At 35.7% G+C, this 19,373-nt stretch overlaps 1 protein-coding gene across 1 annotated transcript in view; it reads left to right on the top strand.

Annotated features, from left to right (window-relative positions):
* Window positions 1-18,849, top strand: part of LOC132132187 (single-stranded DNA-binding protein 2-like) — a 76,172-nt gene extending 57,323 nt beyond the window's left edge. Inside the window, exons 6-17 of the mRNA XM_059544500.1 lie at window positions 11,261-11,320; window positions 11,694-11,760; window positions 12,498-12,568; window positions 13,659-13,726; window positions 13,824-13,869; window positions 14,005-14,040; window positions 14,937-14,991; window positions 15,559-15,629; window positions 15,801-15,879; window positions 16,161-16,189; window positions 16,410-16,508; window positions 17,420-18,849. Of these exons, the coding sequence (XP_059400483.1) occupies window positions 11,261-11,320; window positions 11,694-11,760; window positions 12,498-12,568; window positions 13,659-13,726; window positions 13,824-13,869; window positions 14,005-14,040; window positions 14,937-14,991; window positions 15,559-15,629; window positions 15,801-15,879; window positions 16,161-16,189; window positions 16,410-16,508; window positions 17,420-17,449 (711 nt within the window). The 3' untranslated portion in view covers window positions 17,450-18,849. The remainder of the gene's footprint in view (window positions 1-11,260; window positions 11,321-11,693; window positions 11,761-12,497; window positions 12,569-13,658; window positions 13,727-13,823; window positions 13,870-14,004; window positions 14,041-14,936; window positions 14,992-15,558; window positions 15,630-15,800; window positions 15,880-16,160; window positions 16,190-16,409; window positions 16,509-17,419) is intronic.
* The last annotated feature ends 524 nt before the right edge of the window (window positions 18,850-19,373 follow it).

The following is a 19,373-nucleotide window of genomic DNA, read 5'->3' as shown; positions in this document are numbered from 1 at the left end:
CAACTCAATAAACATTTTCCCCCTTTTTTTTTACTTTGATAAACAGTAATGCTGTCTTGAGGTAGACATTAGAAGACAGACAAGCGTATCCTCCTTCGTTTAAAGATTTTGTGCGAGAAACACCAGCCTGTCAACAGCATCCGGCTTCAGAGATGCTCTGTGGCAGGTCACGATATTGCCACTACAGCTGAAAACCCTTTCGGAGGGTGAACTGGTAGCTGGTACCAAGAGATACTTTTTTGCCAGGTGGCTCAGAGATGGAAAGAAAACTTCATGATCCTTCCACCACTTGAGAGGATCAGTGTCACTCTCCACACTTGCGGACTGCAAGTAACTTGACAGTTCATTTTCAATAGCCTCCCTCTTGGTTGGTGCAGTGGTGGTGGCTGTGCGCTTCTTGAAGAAGCTTGCCAGTCTCTTAGCTTTTGGTGCTGAAGTGAATGTCACTTCACTTCTTGAAGAAGCTTGCCAGTCTCTTAGCTTTTGGTGCTACTGCTGCTTCTCCATCTGCAGGCTCAGGCACAGTGGGCACACATAGGCAAGGCGGTTGACAGCTGCTCTGATCAGCCAGTAGCGTCTCCACCTCCAAGACAGCTCTGTGCTTTAATGCATCGACTTTTTCACTTGGGATGTAGGTGGCCCTGAACCGAGGATCCACAAATGAAGCCATCTCCAAAAGGTCAGTAGTGGCTGGGTCAGAATATTTGCTGTTGAGGTACTCAACAATGCTGGTCTTGATCGATTTACAAAGCTCGCTATCACCCTCTTCACATGCCAGGAGACTTTCGTTAAAAAGGTGCAGCACAGGTTTCACATATGATAGAGTGACGTACTCCTCACCTGATAAAGCATCAGTAAAGTCCTGGAGAGGTTTCAGGACCTTTTGGACTGCTTCTAGGACCTCTAAGTCCTGCCAGGTAGGGACAAGATGCCTGGTCTTTTTGTCATTAGACAGGACTTTGGCCAGTGCTCCTTCCTGCTCCAGGACTCTCTCTATCATCTGCTGCCTGGATCCCCAGCGTGTGGCAGACTCGGTTATGAGTTGGTGACTTGGCAGACCCAGCTGAATCTGGACTTCAGCAAGATGTCTCCTTTTCTTCCAGCTGTACGAAAAACAGCTTACAATTCTTTTGCACAAAGAAATGGCCCGGGTGACACGCTTGTCATTCATGCCATGTCCTGTCAGAATCATAAATAACTATTAAACAAATGTGCTTATGCGAGAAATTTGACTCTGGTTTCACTTTAACACATTCATACAACTAATCCAAAATCAAGCTTTAGAAATATTCTACATTAATATTATTTTCTTGTTTCATAGTTTATTTTTTTAATCAACACCAGTACTAATCATAAATATCAAATATTATATTTTTATACACAATGTCTAGGCATATGTGTCAACATTAGTTTCTAGTTACTTTGCAGTTTGCTATTTTCAATCCAGAGAAAAAACTATAGTCTATCATAATAGCTAAATATATATGTTACCTTGATGATAACAACAGGCTAACCAGCATTTTAAAGTCATAATTACCTCACCTTTACCAGCTGTAACATTAAAGTGGTAAATACATCAATGCATCACTAATTCTTATCCAATAACGGAAACCTAATAAAAATGGTTCTGAAATCTACCATTCTGTATTGTAAATGATTTTACATTTAGCACTTTAAGTTTTGTGTTTTATTAATCTATTTAACCTATATTTAACAATACATACTGCATTTCAACGGACACCTGGCCAAGACAGCAGCATAAAACACAAAGTTGCAGACAGACACACAAAGGAAAATAAGGAAAAACTAACATTTTAATGTTTTTGATTAAAGTAAAATATCTGAATACTCCTTACAACACTGCACTCACCAATAGCCAAGTGCAGTCTGTGACCGAAGCACTGCATCCTCAGCCACTCGTTCAGCTCAACCGCTTTGACGATGTTGCTCCCGTTGTCGGTTGTTATAGCAACCAGATACTTTTCTTGGAGTTTCCAGCTTGCAATTGCGTCCTGCAGGGCCTCAGCTATGTGCTCACCGGTGTGGTCCTGGGGGAAATAACTTGTTTGCAGACACGCTGTTTTCATCTCCCAGTCTTGAATGAAGTGAACTGTCATGCTCATGTAAGGCTCACACGTCCTGCTCGACGTATCGCTGGTCAACGCAAAATGGGTCACGTTAGCGAGCCGGTCAGCAAGGCTCTGTCTGATTTCAGTGTACATTTGTGGCAGTGCTTCTCGTGCAAAGTAGTTGCGACTGGGAAGCTCATATCTCGGGTCCATAGTTTTCAGTAGCTTTTGGAATCCGATTTGTGCCACAGTTGCAACGGGGACCATATCTTTAGCAATGTGGTAGGACACCGCTTTAGTTATATTACACCACTTGACACTTTTCTTTTCATAAGGCACATTGCGGGAAAATGAAGTTTGCAGTGAGCTTTGTTTCGGGGCTGGAGCTTTTTCGGGTTGTCGATGGCTTGCGGCTGGGGCTTCTGCAGCGCGCAGTTTCAAAGACTCTTCGTACTGCAGTTTGTGCCACTGTTTTAGGTGGTGAAAAAGATTTGTAGTGCTTCCACCCCTGGCTGTAACTTGTTTATTGCACTCCCTACAAATAACGTGATGTTGTTGCTCATCTGATACTTTGAATCCGAACCATCTCCAAATTACTGAGCCACTGCTTTTTCTTTTACTAACCAATTCCTCCGTGCGCTCCGCAGACGTAGTTGCTTCCTCCATGTTTGTTGAAGAGTGGCTCTGTGCCTGCACCCCCCCCCCTCGAAGAGGAGGGGCGCTGGCGCGGGGAGCAGCGCAAATTTGAACTATATCGATTTATGCGATATGGTCTAATTCCATATCGCGTCTAAAAATATATCGATATATTTTTTATATCGATATATCGCCCAGCCCTAACACAGGCCATGCTTTAGCGGAGTGCTGTAGTGTTTCAGATTAGCTTCAGGCCAGCGGGAGGGCTCTGGGACCACACATACGCAGAACAAGCTGGAGGATGTTGAAGTCAGGATGATTCCGGTGGAGCGAGAGCAGAAGAGCAGCAGTTGCATTATTAAAGGCACTGCATCCGCATTCCGCTCCACTCCAGTATCTCATCTTTAACTTTCTCTACACTCCCACTCTCTCTTCTCTAAGAACACTGAGGTGTATCATTTCTCACTCAAAGATTCTATTGTCCCCCAAGACGTTCTGTGCTGCCCTTTAAATGTGTTCTCAAAGCAACACCTAATTCCCAGCTGACCCTCGCCCTCCAGTGCCCTGTTACTGATGGCATGACCTAATGTTACTTTTCACTTGGCAACAGTATGTATTAAGTATTAAAGATGGAATAATATTTATATAGCATTTTATATATATATATATTTAATGCCTGAACATGGTGAATATAGCGTAAGAATTATATGGTGAAATATAAATTCAAGCAATAGTTAAGCAAAGTCAAGCAACGGATGCTATATTTGTGTTAACATCATTCTAGCTCAGCAGTAATGATAAGCTATAGTTTGCATCAAATAGCGGTGTAGTGTGGCAAAATATTAGGCTTTATTTATACATTTTATGAGGTATGAATGAGATAGTAAACATACTTTACAAAAATATCATCTTCACTTTCGCTCATACAATGGGTTTGGATATCATTTATTGTAGTAAAATAATTTATTTTAGTAAATTTGTTCATATTTACTTATTGATTCTGCAAAGGGACAGTAAAGTTTGATTCTCTTAATTTAGCCATTATATATATACTGTATATGTATATATATGTGTGTGTGTGTGTGTGTGTGTGCAAAAATGCAAAAATATACTATATATATATATATATATATATATATATATATATATAAATCAAAAACCGAAAAAAGCAAAAACGAAATATATATAATTGCAAAAATCATCTGTATCATTGTCATGTGTTTGTATTTAGGAGTTAAAAAAAAGTTACATATATAATGTATGTGAGTGTATATATATATATATATATATATATATATATATATATATATATGTGTATGTGTGTGTGTGTGTGTGTGTGTGTAAATACATATAACCCTCCTAATTAGAATCATTATACAATATACAATAAGCTACTAAAATAAAAAAAGCTAACTTTTTTTTTTTAAAGGACAGCTTAACCGAAGTTCAAATTCACCATGTCATGACATCACTATTTTTCTTTCATGATGTGATGTATGTATTTCTGAAAGAAACAAGTTTTGTTCATCAGGAATTGATTGGATCGTGAAAACTGGATTTGTTTTTAAAGGCTGAGCAAGTTATCATGTTTGAATAAAGGCAGTATTGAGTATCTTGTAGTTTGAACGCAGCTTCCCGAGCACCGCTGGGTTGTAACAAACGTGTCCCCCGTACCATGTGGTCAGACGAGGACAAGCCTTTAATCTTTAAGCTCGGTGTGAAAAAATCCACAGATGCATCAGGCTTGTAAAGTGAATGCAGGCTGTTGAGAATGCATATACTGTATATGAGATCTGCTTCTCAGATGTCTGTAGAGGTGGGTGGAAGTTTCAGGAATTCCGGCAGATGGTTTGTCAGTCAGGTGTTCTGCGACTCTACTGTCCTCTACTGCGGCACATCTGCCTGTGCTGGAAATCATTATATCATTATATCATCCAATTCATAAACTTTATTCTTGATCCTGAAGTATTGAGACTTTAAAGTGCCATCTGTTTAATTTGTGTTAAATCAGCTAACACAATCAGAATGTGTATGTTAATGCAGAAATATATACATGTTAATTTATATACACATAATTTATATACACATATAGACCTGAAAGCCACATAACACTGTCACTTCACCTATCTAAATCATTTTGGCTCAATGCATTTTAATCAGCTGGTATTTTGGTGATTTGTTTTAGTGGATATATGAAGTCAGTTCATCACTATGAACATGTTACAACAATACATTTTCTTAATTTGGAACATTAAATCTATAGTTTTATAAATATTGTTTGCTTGAAAAGTTTGAAATCTAATGTAACATTCATGCAATTTAAAGATAGTCAGAGGTGGGTAGAGTACCCAAAAACTGTACTCAAGTAAAATTAAAAGTACTTCTAGAAATATTTACTCAAGTAAAAGTAAAAGTACTAGTCTTGAATAGTTACTTGAGTAAGAGTAAAAGAGTATCGGATAAAAAATCTACTCAAGTAGTTAGTTACTAGTTACTTTTGGTCATATATATACTGAGCCTATTTTTATTTAGATATATAGATAAAATGTATGTAATGTATGTGTGTGTGTGTATAGATGTATATATTTCATCAGCCTTTACTCCAATTTATGTAATTTATTATAAAACCCTGTCTGTTAACTTAAGTAACAGATATAGGTGTCATGCCATAACATATTTTTAATACGACTGACTTTATATTAAATGTGAATTTAACATTGAAAGTTAATGTGATATAAATATTGCTACTAATCTTTCATTGTTCAGAAAGAGAGCAAATAACGTTTACATTATTAAAGATCATTTTTCACTGACAGTCTAGATTTCAATCACTCTCAGAAACTCCCATTAAAATTACTGAAACTGTTAACACTGTGAAATCAATATCTTAATTAAAGATTCGTACACACATCTGCACTTTGTTGTTTCTGACGAGAGAATTCGCCAGAAAGAGGTATTCAGGCCCTGTCCCAAATGGCACACTCCGGACTTGTGGACTTCCTCAGAGTCCACACTTCGGTGACGTCATGTAGTGCAGACCTATAGGGCCCTTAGCGCGAGTCCGCGAGGGTGCATTGAGAGGTATTTTGGGACAGACTCGATCGTCACGCCGGAAACAGGAAGAAGGTCTGGTTGACTTATCCCTCTCCATACGGAGCTGAATAAACTTAAAGGTCATCTCATCAGTCCCTTTATTAGAAAAATATCACAAATATCATTAAACAAATTACAGTCTTTAGCATAGAGAACAGGATTAATTTTAATTTCCCAAATAATATGTCCATGTGAAATACACAGCCTGCTTTTACAGTTCTATAATTGTAAATGCCACCTGGGCATTAGAATAGATGTCATGGTTATTTAAATGATAAATACATTTGTACATAATAATACATAATGTTAAATTTTAACACAAAATTAAAATGTTTAAGAAAAATGTATAGGTTTCAATATTCATACTACGTTTATATGACTCATAAAGCCATGACATTCGGTTCTATTTATGTAATGAATCATAATGCGATCGTATTATTTAACGCGCTATTATTATGTTTGAGATATCAACTGGTCGATAATGTTTGTATAACTGTAAGTAACAACTGGTAAAATGTACGCCTATGTCATAAAAAACATTGATACTTTTACACTTAAATATTCTCTTCTCAGCCATGTTTACAGTCCGTGAGCGAAATATCCTCCCATCTGTTGTCTGATTGGTCTTTTGCAAGGATTCCTGGGTAGTTGAAGTGCGTGGAGCCTGCTTCTATGCGGGCTTCGCGGAAGACCGCTTCAAGGGTACAAAGGGGGCGCTGCTGAGCACACTTCGGAGCGTTAAAATGCTGAATGGGACGGCCTACGGACTCGTAGACTCGGCGAGCACGCGCATTTCAAGTCCACGAGACCGAAAGTCCACATGAAGTGCGCGATTTGGGACAGGGCCTCAGTCAGCGAGCGAGTGAAGGAAGCAACGGCATTTTAGCGATGACTCATCTGAACGCCTCTGATTGGCCAATGCTTTAATAAGCTCAAAAGAATCATGTGTGATTTGTTATAATGCGCAGCGCTGTATAAACGCATCTATCTCTGGCTCAGCGCCAGCAAGCAATCACAGATCTGAATTTAGCAGCTGATGATATGTATTAAAATTAATAAAATCTTAATCGGCTATTTTTTGTCTTTTGGAAGCTGCATTCAACTTGACTCCCCTCTGTTATAAGCCACACGTACAACAAACTAATGTCACAGTGGTATCGTGTACTGTCATCGAATGTAGCCCAAGTTATTACCTGTTAAACAGTAGACAGCACACGCGGTGTTCATCTAATAAGGATCTCCATCGCAAGCGAATAATAGCCTTTGCAGATTTGCTTTCATTTCAGTGAAGTTCCATAGCCACGTTTTCACCGCTGATGATGTTAAACGTTACAACTCCGAGTGAACTCCGCTTCAGATGCTCAGCGCGTGCGGCAGGGAACTGAACGAATCATTCAAACTGATTCATGAACCAATTCACTCGTTTGCCAATTGGTTTGATCAAGCCTTTGAACAGAATTGACTCAAAAGAATGAATCATTCGCGACTGGGCATCGCTCATTGCCCAGAGAAAAGTAGACGGCGCGTTTGGAATAAACTGAAGCATTTATAACATTTATTGCATTAAGATAAAGTAACGAGAGGAGCGTCGCCCACAGTAACGAAGTAAAAGTACAGATTTTCCCCCAAAAATTTACTCAAGTAAGAGTATAAAGTACCCATCTTTAAATATACTCCGAAAAGTATTAGTTACCCCAAAAAATTACTCAAGTAAATGTAACGAAGTAAATATAACCCACCTCTGGAGATAGTTCACCCAAAGATGATTAAATCTGTCATTGTGTAATCACTCGCATATTGTTCCAAACTAGTATGAGTTTCTTTCTTCTGCTGAACCCAAAAGAAAATTTTGAAGAACGTGGGTAACCAAACAGTTGGAATTCAGTGGCTACATTCAACTCATTGGTTACCCAGGTTCTTCAACATATCTTCTTTTTTGCTGAACGTAAGAAAGAAACTCATCATTTGTAAAGACATGAGGATGAGGAATTAAAGACAGAATTTTAATTTTTGGTTGAACTATCCTGTTAAGTGTCTAAATACATTTTTGCATCACTTTGTACTCTTTGGATATCAGTGATTTGTCTCCTTGCCTTCTAAGGAGCAGTGTCCAGCACTTAATATTTCATGCGTGTAAGTTGATGTAACTTGATAACAGGGAAAGATGGTACTGCAGCAGGGCTGAAGGCCTTAGAGATCCACGTCCTGCTGATTAGAGTCAGAGTGAAGCATGCTGGGTATTACTCTGCTCCGAGTGTGAGAAACTGCTCTTCCACCAGACTAATGGAGATGATTTACCCTGGGGATGCTTCAACTCGCTCTGGAGTTCTCGGTCTTTATCTGTAGGTTTTTGCAGGAGTTAAGCGATGACGTGCCAAACCTGTATTCGGTGGATATGCTGGGTCTAAAAGCTTGTCACTGGGGCAGAACTCTCACACATGTATCTACCCATTGAGGCAACACATTAGAGTTTAGGTTTGGGTATCCTGACAGTTTTTGATGTCATGTTCACTCATTCATTCATAATTCATGTTTTTAATTTTCTTTATCATTAATAAATATTCAGAATGTTTTTTTTCTGTTATGCAAATATTATATTTAAGGGTGAATTAAAATGTTGATATATTTTATTTTCTTGTTTTATTTAATAACATTTTTTATTTCCAATAAAAAAGGCTGGTTTTATATATTTATATTACAATGTTAAAAAAAAATACACAATACAATATAAAAGAAATACTTTGTATGCTAAAAGGGAATTTATGGATCATGATATTTTAATGTACAGTATGAAAGATGTATAAATAAATGCATAATATTGGCCAATAAATTATATGGTGCTGATATATCATGCATTATCATTTTTCAAATGATTGATATTAGTCTGACTATGCCAATAATATTATATATATATATATATATATATATATATATATATAAAATTATTATTATTATTATTTATTAATATTATATTATATACATAACATTTTTATGTTTAACTGCACCATGTGCAGTTGTGGACTGAAATAAAGCTTTGAAACAACGAACACACTTGTACAGATTTACAATATCAATTATCAGTTATTGGTCACAATAAAAAGTATTTACATTTCTGCCTAAATTTCTGTAGCATGTCAATGCATTCTTGATATGGTTCTCTGATGTTTGATTTTTTCATTAATAAGTTGTAAAAATAGAAAAGTCCACAGGCACGTACAGACACGCTCAAAATTCCAGCCTTAAGCCGGATCACCTTCTTTGTGCCTTTTTTGCCAAAACCTGTTAGAGAGATGAATGATTGTGCCGGTGTGTTATTTTTAGAAAGCTTAAGCCATGAATTATGCAGTGGACAGATATTAGATTAGATGAATGGCCTGTTCAGTTTTATTCTGGCTTTTAGATATTAGACCTGGGCAGGTATTCATAAAACATCACACACAGTATATATGTGTATACAGTATGTATACACTACATTGAGGGATTTGGTTCTTGATCAGCATGGCTTGTAACCTGAGGGTAGTAAACAGGGACTGAGAATGTACTGTCTGCTGGTTCTACCTGTAAGGAGACCTTTCTGTTCACCTCGGTGAAGTCCACAGACCTCACTCATCTATTATTAAAGAGGACAAATGCAGGCCTCTCACCTCGGTCCATAATTAATCAGTGACTGAGGTGTGCAGGAACACAGTGAGCATGTCAGACAACGCTGAGCAACCCAGCCACTTACTCCTTCTAGTCTACAGTAGGTACATCATGATCCAGATTTCAGCAGTCGAAAGTCAGAGATCTCAAACATTTGTTATCAAATTCTTCAAGAAGACTATAGAGTCAACTTGAATATTATGGAGCTATAATCACACTGTGTGTGTGTCTGAGACCATGTTGAGATGTCCACAGATGAAACTTAATACTCCAATAATTCTTGTGAGCAATAAAACTTTCAAAATTTAAGTTTGCAAGTTGTACAAAGGCTTAAAAAAAAAAAAAATATATATATATATATATATATATATATATATATGTGTGTGTGTGTGTGTGTGTGTGTGTGTGTGTGTATATTAAGCCATTGTACAGTTTGCACACTTGTAAATTTTGAAATTATATTGCATTTATTGTAATATAGTATTTTTGTCCTGATCTAGTATATATAATTCATGTAGATATTGATCTTGGGTAGACTAAACTTTTGAACCAGTTCAGTAAAATTGTTCAGAACAGCCTGAATGATTCATTAGTGAATCAATTTGAATCCAATGGCTTTAAACATTATCACAGATGATTATAATAGAAAGTGTATTGGTCAAAAAGTGTGAGATCCCTGAATACATGTGAAATTTAAATCTAATAAAGTAATATAAATGGACAGTATTTATGTTTTACCAATGTGATATGGATCCTCGTGGAAAGTACTCCAGCAGCCTGCTGTTGCTATGGTTACTTCCTTAGGCGATCACGACTCATGAAAATCCAAACTCTGAAACTGAACTTACTCTTACTTTTGTGTTTGTTGAAATGTTCCTTATGCAGAACTAAATCTGTTGAGCATCTGCTTTTGAAGACCCTCAGCGTTTTGTTTGGACTTCAGAGCTTCTGTAATTCAGACTGTATTTTATAAGAGATGCACACACACAGAAATGTGGCTGAAAATGCATCGCGTATGCGTCGAGTTCAGGGCATCTTCTCTTCACGTCTACGTTCCCTTTGATGAACAAAGAGCTGCATTTTCATGAAAACTGAGTGAAGACATCTAATTTTCTCATCATAATAACTAACTCTGAATGAACCTCTTATTGCCCTTAATTATTGATAGATGTTGGCCACTCGTCTGAGCTTTGATCTCTGAAATGAGACGTGATCACCAAGCCTTGTGAACTGATCAATAGACACCTTTTAACTCTTCATTTATTTATAGAAGGGACTTATGACTATAGGGATGTATTACTACATACAGTACATACATGCATATATATATATATATATATATATATATATATATATATATAGGCAGATAAAAGCTTAAAATGCAAAGATCTGCATTGGCCCGATATGTAAAATGATGTCAATATGTTTTGCTGATAAGATGAGTAACTCACCTGTGCTCGGTGTGTGCTTGCAAAAAGATCACATCAGCATTGTTTCACAATATTTCTGTTTTACAGTATGTTTGCATAAGAGACTTCCTTCAAAAGCATTAAAGCATCTTACAGACCTGAGCATTTGATCTGTAGTGTAAATAGGGATGTTTTCTGGAGCCTTCTCATCTTAGATACATGTGTTATGTTTATTTTGTCATCAAGGGTTTTTTCTTACTCTTAAGACGTGGAGGTGGAAATGGGTTATCACTGCTGGTTATCTAGATGGTGCTTTAGTCATTGTTAGAGGAATGTTACTCAGTTTCGATTTGATGTTGACTTGAGAATAGAAAGTTGCTGATTTCATGTGATATCTCTTCTTTTTTTTAGCCTTTCATGTCGTCACGTTATCCTGGCGGCCCCAGACCTCCTCTCAGAATACCCAACCAGGTGCTTTTCCATTTCAATTTTGTTTTAATACACAATGACATCTCAAGACAGAAATACAAACTCATAATGGAGTGATTAGAGCTTTAAATGTTTTATTTTAATCTTGTCTAATTAACTTGCTGAGTCATGCTAAGACTTTTCAGCCAAGGCTAATATTTCCTTTGAATAATGTTTTTTTCCCCATTCCTGTCACCTAAAGACTACACAATTTTTATTTCCAGTCAGACTGTCTCAGTCACATGAATGTGGTATTTTGGGTCCTGATCTAATGTCATAGCCCAAGGGAACCTAATGGGCCTCATCTGCTCGTGCTAGGAAGATGTTGACAAGAGTAAATTCATTTGTTCATTTGTACTGTATCTTACTGGTTCAGGCGTTAGGTGGAGTCCCTGGAAACCAGCCGCTGTTACCCAGTGGTATGGACCCATCGAGACAACAAGGTTTGCTTGCAAATAATTAATTAAACCCTCTTATAATGGGAACTTTGCAAAGAAATGTTTGGGTTATAGTTAACACCTGAATAAAAATGAAAAATAAATGATATTTTGAAAAGAGAAAATGAAGCCTATTTTAGGATTATTCTTTTCCATGATGACATTCTTTCCATAACATTTAAGCACTTTCCCCCCAGAATTCTAATTATCATAATGCAAAAAAAAATCTCATTCTCATTATGGTAATTCAGTAATGAAAATCAAGTCTGGACACAATGAATTATTTTTTTTTCATAATGAATTAAATATTTCCATGCTGTTTTTCATTTTATAGTAATGATAACAATTAATTGATGGTTAATTGTCATGAAAAGATCATGAGCCTAAATAAAAATTGGTCATGTTAAAGAACCACTTTTATTATTCTAATATTTATATTACTATAATAATAATAATGTATATTTAATATTACCTTATTAAATTTAAATTATTATTATTATTTCAAACTATATTGTAAAAAAAAAATTATATTTATATATATATATATATATATATATATATATATATATATATATATATATATATATATTTTTTTTTTTTTTTTTTTTTTTTTAGTACCATATATTATTTTTGGAGGAGGTGAAATATTATTTATTTAATTCTTTTTACATTTCTTGACCACTTTCATGAGATTCACCTAATGCTTTTACCACTAATTTCTATTTGATCATTTGACTGGTTAGGTCATCCAAATATGGGCGGGGCTATGCAGAGAATGACTCCGCCCCGAGGGATGGTACCTCTTGGGCCACAGGTAAGACCATCACACCCATATGTTTGGATCGCTCATCTAAACTGTGTGCACAGTAGACTTGTGCCGGTATTCGGTAATGCGATATATCACGGTAATGAATATGCACAATATTGTTATCGTGGGCACTTATAAATACCATGAATAATTATATATTATGCATTTTAAGAATACTATTCCCATCAACTGGTCAAAATGAACAACAACGCTGTATGCTGCTTGAAAGACTCTGCGCTCTAATGTAAACAAGCACGTAAGAGAAGCACATGGAGGAACCCGTGAGAGACGCACTGAATGAAAGCACATTCACTCTCTGACAGCAGATGGCGCTAAACTGCAGAAAATGCAGTCGTTACCCTTGAAACACCACAAATAAACCAGCTGCCCTACTTTCTAAAACATATTTAATAATTTTAAATAGCCAATCAGATTTGTGTATTTGCTATGATGTTCATCATAGTGCCAAATACTTAAGTATTAAGTCTTAATATGCAATTTTAATCTGGACTACAACATGACATAGAAATTGTTTGAAAGTGTTTAGATTTTTTTTATTGTTAATTTACATTTTACATTAGGCCTTCATTTTTAACATTAGTTAATTCATTAGTTCACATAAACTGCCAATGAAAAATTCTTCTGAACATTCATTCATCTTAGGTATTCCAATATTTTATAACACGTTGATAAAATCTAAAGTTGCAACTTTGTTGTATTATTTAATGAGCTAACATGAACTTAAACCTTTATTTTTTAACAAAGATTAATAACTTCTGTAGCAAATGTAGCTATTGCTAATTGTGAATGTTAATGGTGAACTAAAGAGATCTTATTGTAAAGTGATACCTATGGGTCTTTATAGTTCTTTTGCACTTTAATCGGTGCAAAACTTTTAACTTTATATATTTTTCTATATTGCTTTATTGTATTTAAATGTTCAGTTATTTTTGTTATAAGAAAAACTGTTTTTTAACCTGTTATACTGTATTATGAGCACTTTTTAAAACTAAATTTTAATACCGTGATAATACCGTTTACTTTGATAAAAGTTTGAGCAATTAATCGCAACAGCATGGCATTTCTATGGTTCCAGGCATATGGAGGAGGCATGAGACCACCACTCAATGCTCTTGGAGGACCTGGGATGCCTGGGATGAACATGTATGTACTTCTTCTAAGTATTTGCCTAAAAAAAAGATAATTTCCTATTATAGCCTTAAAATAATCAATGAGTACAACACGTCTCATCCTAATATAGGGGTCCCGGAGGGAGACCGTGGGCAAATCCACCAAATTCCAACTCGGTGAGTCATTTCTCCAATCAGTCGTTGTGAAATGTCAGCAACTACATCTGTAGGTAAATGTTTGCACTTGAAGAGCATCTGATTTGTTGACATTCTCTGTTTTTTCTGTCTGACCGGATCCACGTGGCATTTAAGATCCCGTACTCCTCGGCATCTCCAGGGAGTTATGTGGTAAGTGTCCTGACCTTCTTCATTTACAACAGCCATGAATGCTCACGTCCAGCTGTTAGACACGCAGCAGATCGCAGTGGAACCCAATTAATGTTGTTACTAGAACATAGTTAAATACTGTACTTTCAAAAGTTTGGTATAATGAAGATATTTTATTATTGAAAGAAGGCTCTTCTGCTCACCAAGACTTCATCTATTTGACCAAAACTACAGTCAAAACAGTAAAATCGTGAAATATTATTGCAATTTAGAAGAGCTGTTTTCTATTGTAATATATTTTGAAATATAGTTAATTCCCCTTTGAATTATTTTTTTAAGCTTAAACTTTTTTAAACTTAATTTTGATAGATTCCTCAAAAAACAAGATTTAATATCTTAAGTATATATATATATATATACATATAGCTTGTAGAAAGATGTCTAAAAATCTGGTGAAGTATCAAATGAAAGTCCTTGACACATCTAGACATTGCCAGATACACTGAAGCACATGTGAGATACCCAGTGTAATCAAACACGTCATTTTAAGACATTTACACAAGATATTCTGTTAACCGCTGTCAGTAACTCCCTGCTGAGATGATTTGTGGAATGGAAGCTGTGCTAGCTTACTGAAAGCAGCCAGACAAGACGAGCTGCTCGGGAAAGCATAGCCGAGTCAGCAGAGAGGAGGAGAGATAATTAGATTTGGGAAGAGGGAGGATGGAGCAGATATGCCCAGTGCTGACCACAGCAAGGGCCTCGGGCCTCTTGTCATGAACCACACACACACACACACACACACACAGGACTGTCCTCACATTTACACCTGTACGTATCACGAGTGCATGCAAATATAACTAATTACTGTGTGTTACATAAGATTCAGAACAATATTTTTCTTTTCTCTTTCTCAGGGTCCACCCGGAGGAGGAGGGCCCCCGGGGACTCCCATCATGCCTAGCCCTGCAGGTAGGACTGCAGAAGATGGTTTTTCATACATAGTTAAATTTAATTATGAACAGATATATTGAGATGAAAAAATAAAATTATATATCATTAAAAAAAATAACACACCAACACACAGATTTTAGAATTTTAACAATATCATTTTTATTTTTTTAATATAGCAATAAAATATTTTTATATTTTGTTTTATTTATATACATGTATATAATTATTATTTTTAATAATTAGTAATTTATAACAATACATTTCTTATATTTAAATAATGTTAAAGTGTTACAATGTTAATTTATATTTATTTAAATATAATGTATTTTTAAAAGATACCATTGACATATTATTGTACTTAAAAAATATTACATTTTCTATTATAACAATAAATGTTTTTGTATTAAAAATATTTTTAAGGATTTTATTTATTTATATATGTGTATTATTTTATTTTTATTTTGATCATTTTATTTTTAAGATTTAGAAATATTTAATTATTCCAAATGCTTTTTCCAACCATATCAGCTGAGCATTAGCTAAAATGTTTTTGATGAGCTTGTGTGTTTGGCTCTTCCTCTACAGACTCGACAAACTCGGGAGAAAATATTTACACTATGATCAACACAGTGCCGCCAGGAGGAAACAGACAAAATGTAAGAGAGCATGATGAGCTTAAAATGTTATTTTAATTAACATGCATCTCGGTTCACAATGAAGTGCATTTGTTCATTCTGTATTTACTGACAAAACTTTCTGCTCTGTAGTTTTTATAATAACATTATATGAGCCATGTGTGTGTGTGTGTGTGTGTGTGTGATTGACAGTTCCCTATTGGTCCGGGTGGAGATGGTCCAATGGGCAGCATGGCAGGAATGGAGCCTCATCACATGAATGGATCATTAGGTAAGAGCGTCTCTAATACAAACAAGCACTTTAGAACGTACTCTTGGACATCTTCGAGTGCTGCCTACTTACTTTGCTTGGACAGTAATAAAGCATGTCATATTTCAATGTGAAATTGCAGCATTAATGCTTGATTTATTGAGTTGTCATTTTTTTGCCTTGCATGATTATGCCACCTTGTGGTCATTGAAGCTTAATCACGCATTGTAAAAGTACTACCTTTGCAGCTATACATCTACAATATAATTTAATATCAGAAATCTGTATTTTTATTTCTTTAGGGTCAGCTGACATGGACAGTATGTCCAAGGTAAGGGTTGCTGTTTCACATTATAAGTAGGACTGTCAGTTTATTAAATATTTTAATCAAATTCATTACATGATGAAAGATGGGCATTTTTGAAAAAGTTCAACTTTTATTATAATTATTATTATTTAAATGGGTAAACTGACAGCCCTAATCTTCATACACAAGTTGGGTCATCCACAAACCTTATTGGACTGAAAAATCAAACTATCTGTCTGTACAGAACTCTCCTGGTAACCTAAGCATGAGCAACCAGCCTGGAACTCCTCGAGATGATGGAGAAATTGGCGGAAATTTCCTCAATCCTTTCCAGAATGAGAGTGTATGTCATTTCCTGTCTGCCAGTGCATTTGTGATTTTACTTTGACTAGAGCCACTAATCCATTAAAGAGTTTATTTAATGATCATTTTATGTATTTGTAATTTTTTTGTGTATATTTAAATTATAAAAATAACATTTTATATAAAAAAATAAGTGTGCATGATTAAATTTAAATGCATATTTTCATATACACTAAAAGATGACAATTTCCAAAAAAATGTACTCACCCTAAGGCCTTCCAGGATGTAGATTTTGTTTCTTCATCAGAACAGATTTGAAGAAATGTAGCATTCCTTCACTCGCTCAACAACGGATCCTCTGCAGTGAATGGGTGCCGTCAGAATGAAAGTCTAAACAGCTGATAAAAACATCACACTAATCCACACCACTCCAGTCCATCAGTTAATGTCTTGTTCATCGTTGTTTCTAAGTCTTCTATCCATAATATTACTTTCTACAGTGAAAATTCTTCTCTTGTGAATCAGGAGTGAAATATGAACAGATTAAGCACCATTTAAAAGTGAAAACAGTTATAAACAGATATGTCTGTTGTTTGAAGTTAAAAATGCTTTAACAATGGATTTGTTTCTTAAAAATACTCAGCTTTCCACTTCACAAGACATTAACTGATGGACTGGAGTAGTGTAGATTACTTGTGGATTATTGTGATGTTTTTATCAGCTGTTTAAACTCTCATTCTGACGGCACCCATTCACTGCAGAGGAACCATTGGTGAGCAAGTGATGCAGTGCTACATTTCTCCAGACATTATGAAGAAACAAACTCACCTATATCTTAGATGGCCTGAGAGTGAGTCAGTTTTCAGCCACTTTAAATTCTATGGTGGATAATTCCTCTAAAGTTTTTAAAAAACCCACTCAAATTTGCCTCTAACTCTTATGTCCTTGCAGTATTCTCCAAACATGACCATGAGTGTGTGAAGACCTCATTTGGAAATCCACCACGTGACATGGAACTTGTGCAAGCGCGCTGTAGCCAGCCCTCTTCTGCTCTCTGAAGAATATGGGTCCAAGCCTCCCCTTTCTCTCTCATTCCTTCATTTCCTTTTTTCTTCCAACATCATTCTTTCACCTCCTCGGCCGCGTCACACCGAGAGACCAAGCTGAACCACGTTGGGGCGAGAACGACGATTCAACAACCTGTCTATATTTACGTATATCTTTGTGTATATATGTGGGTGTACATTCAAAGTTACATGTGCATGTGTATGAAAGGACATATATTGATCCTAGAATGAAAGACGATGGACTTGAACTGTTTTTAACGAAAACAAAAATCATATTTTGTAAATCGACAGATCTATGTAAACCGATTTATTGCAGGAAACACTTGTTAAGATGCAGGGGGGGGGGGGGTCGAGTTGGTAAAATGACATAATCGCAATGCTAAAAAATAAATTACGACGAGAGAGTTTGAGTCATATTTTATTGAAACAGAGTAGAATTGTCACAAACAGAAATGTGTTTGTAATTGCAGCTGATGTCTGTGATTTATCATTTGGCCTTCACACATCTGTGCTCCTCAAGTGCAGCCCAATCTGATCAGCACTCTGGAGGTTTTGTTTGTATATAAAGGAGATTTATTTTTCAGGACGATGCCTACGAAGAACAGCCATTCCATATGTACACTTAAAAAAAAATCCAACCGGGCGACACCAGAGGAACGTCCCCCGAAACTGAGATCGTCGCACTAGCTTCAGTTACCGTAGAATATTTCTGTCATGTTTTGAAAACACTCCTGATCATGTGACGTACACGGATACAGCGTTTACTGCTCTTGTATTACAACGTTTTCTTTGTAAAAAACTTTGCATGTGAATATGGGAAGGAAGGAAGATTTTATGGAAAAAGGAGACTGGTCCATTCAGAGGAAGGAATTATAATTCCGTACATCTGTCATTCTATTAATCGACTTATTTATACAGCCGTTGTTGTGTCACCCGGAGAAACTGTGATTTGCTTTGTTTAAGTTTTTTTAATTTCAAGTGGAATTATTATTATTATTATTGCAGAATTTCTCAAATATATATGTGAATTTTTTATAGCTTGGGGATCTGATTCATCTGTGTCTCTGTGAATTATTTAAAACAATACTGTACAATAACAGGTGTTTTCGTGTTTATTTGTAATAACTTTTGCCCTATTTTTTTTCCTGACTATGAGAGGGACCCCATCATGAGTGTACAACATTTTCACTTGACTTACTTGATGTTTGATTTTGTGAAGTGTTTATTTTCTACCTTGTGTTGACTTTTGTAAATACACAGAGAAGTTTTGGATATACTATACTGATATAAAGCTTCTCATTGCTGTTTAACAGACTGTCAAATCACTTTGCTTGTTTTTTTTATTATTATTATTTTATGTGCTAAGCTAGTGTTCATTGACAAATTTTTCTGTTGATACAAGATAAAATATATGCCAATTTTAGCTTTTATAATCTAAAGATTAACTTTTTATCATATTTATGTGCAAATTATTAAAGGGTTACTCCACCCCAAAATGAAAATTTTGTCATTAATCACTTACTCCCATGTCGTTCCAAACCCGTAAAAGCTTTGTTCGTCTTCAGAACACAATTTAAAATATTTTGGATGAAAACTTATGAAAGACATCATAAGAATAGTCCATCAGTGGTAGTTCAACCGTAATATTTTGAAGCGACGAGAATACTTTTTGTATGCGAAAAAAAGAAAAATAACGACTTTGTTCAACAATTCCTTTGTCAACAGTCTCCCCTGTGTCTCTCCATATCACCGTATGGATTTGGAACAACATGGGGGTAAGTGATTAATGACAAAAATGTCATTTTGCGGTGGAGTATCCCTTTAAGGTTTAGCAAGTT

This window comes from Carassius carassius, chromosome 49 (genome assembly GCF_963082965.1).
Source record: "Carassius carassius chromosome 49, fCarCar2.1, whole genome shotgun sequence".
Taxonomy (NCBI): domain Eukaryota; kingdom Metazoa; phylum Chordata; class Actinopteri; order Cypriniformes; family Cyprinidae; genus Carassius; species Carassius carassius.
The sequence above is the reverse complement of the archived record's forward strand: the minus strand, read 5'-3'. Positions and strand labels throughout refer to the sequence as shown.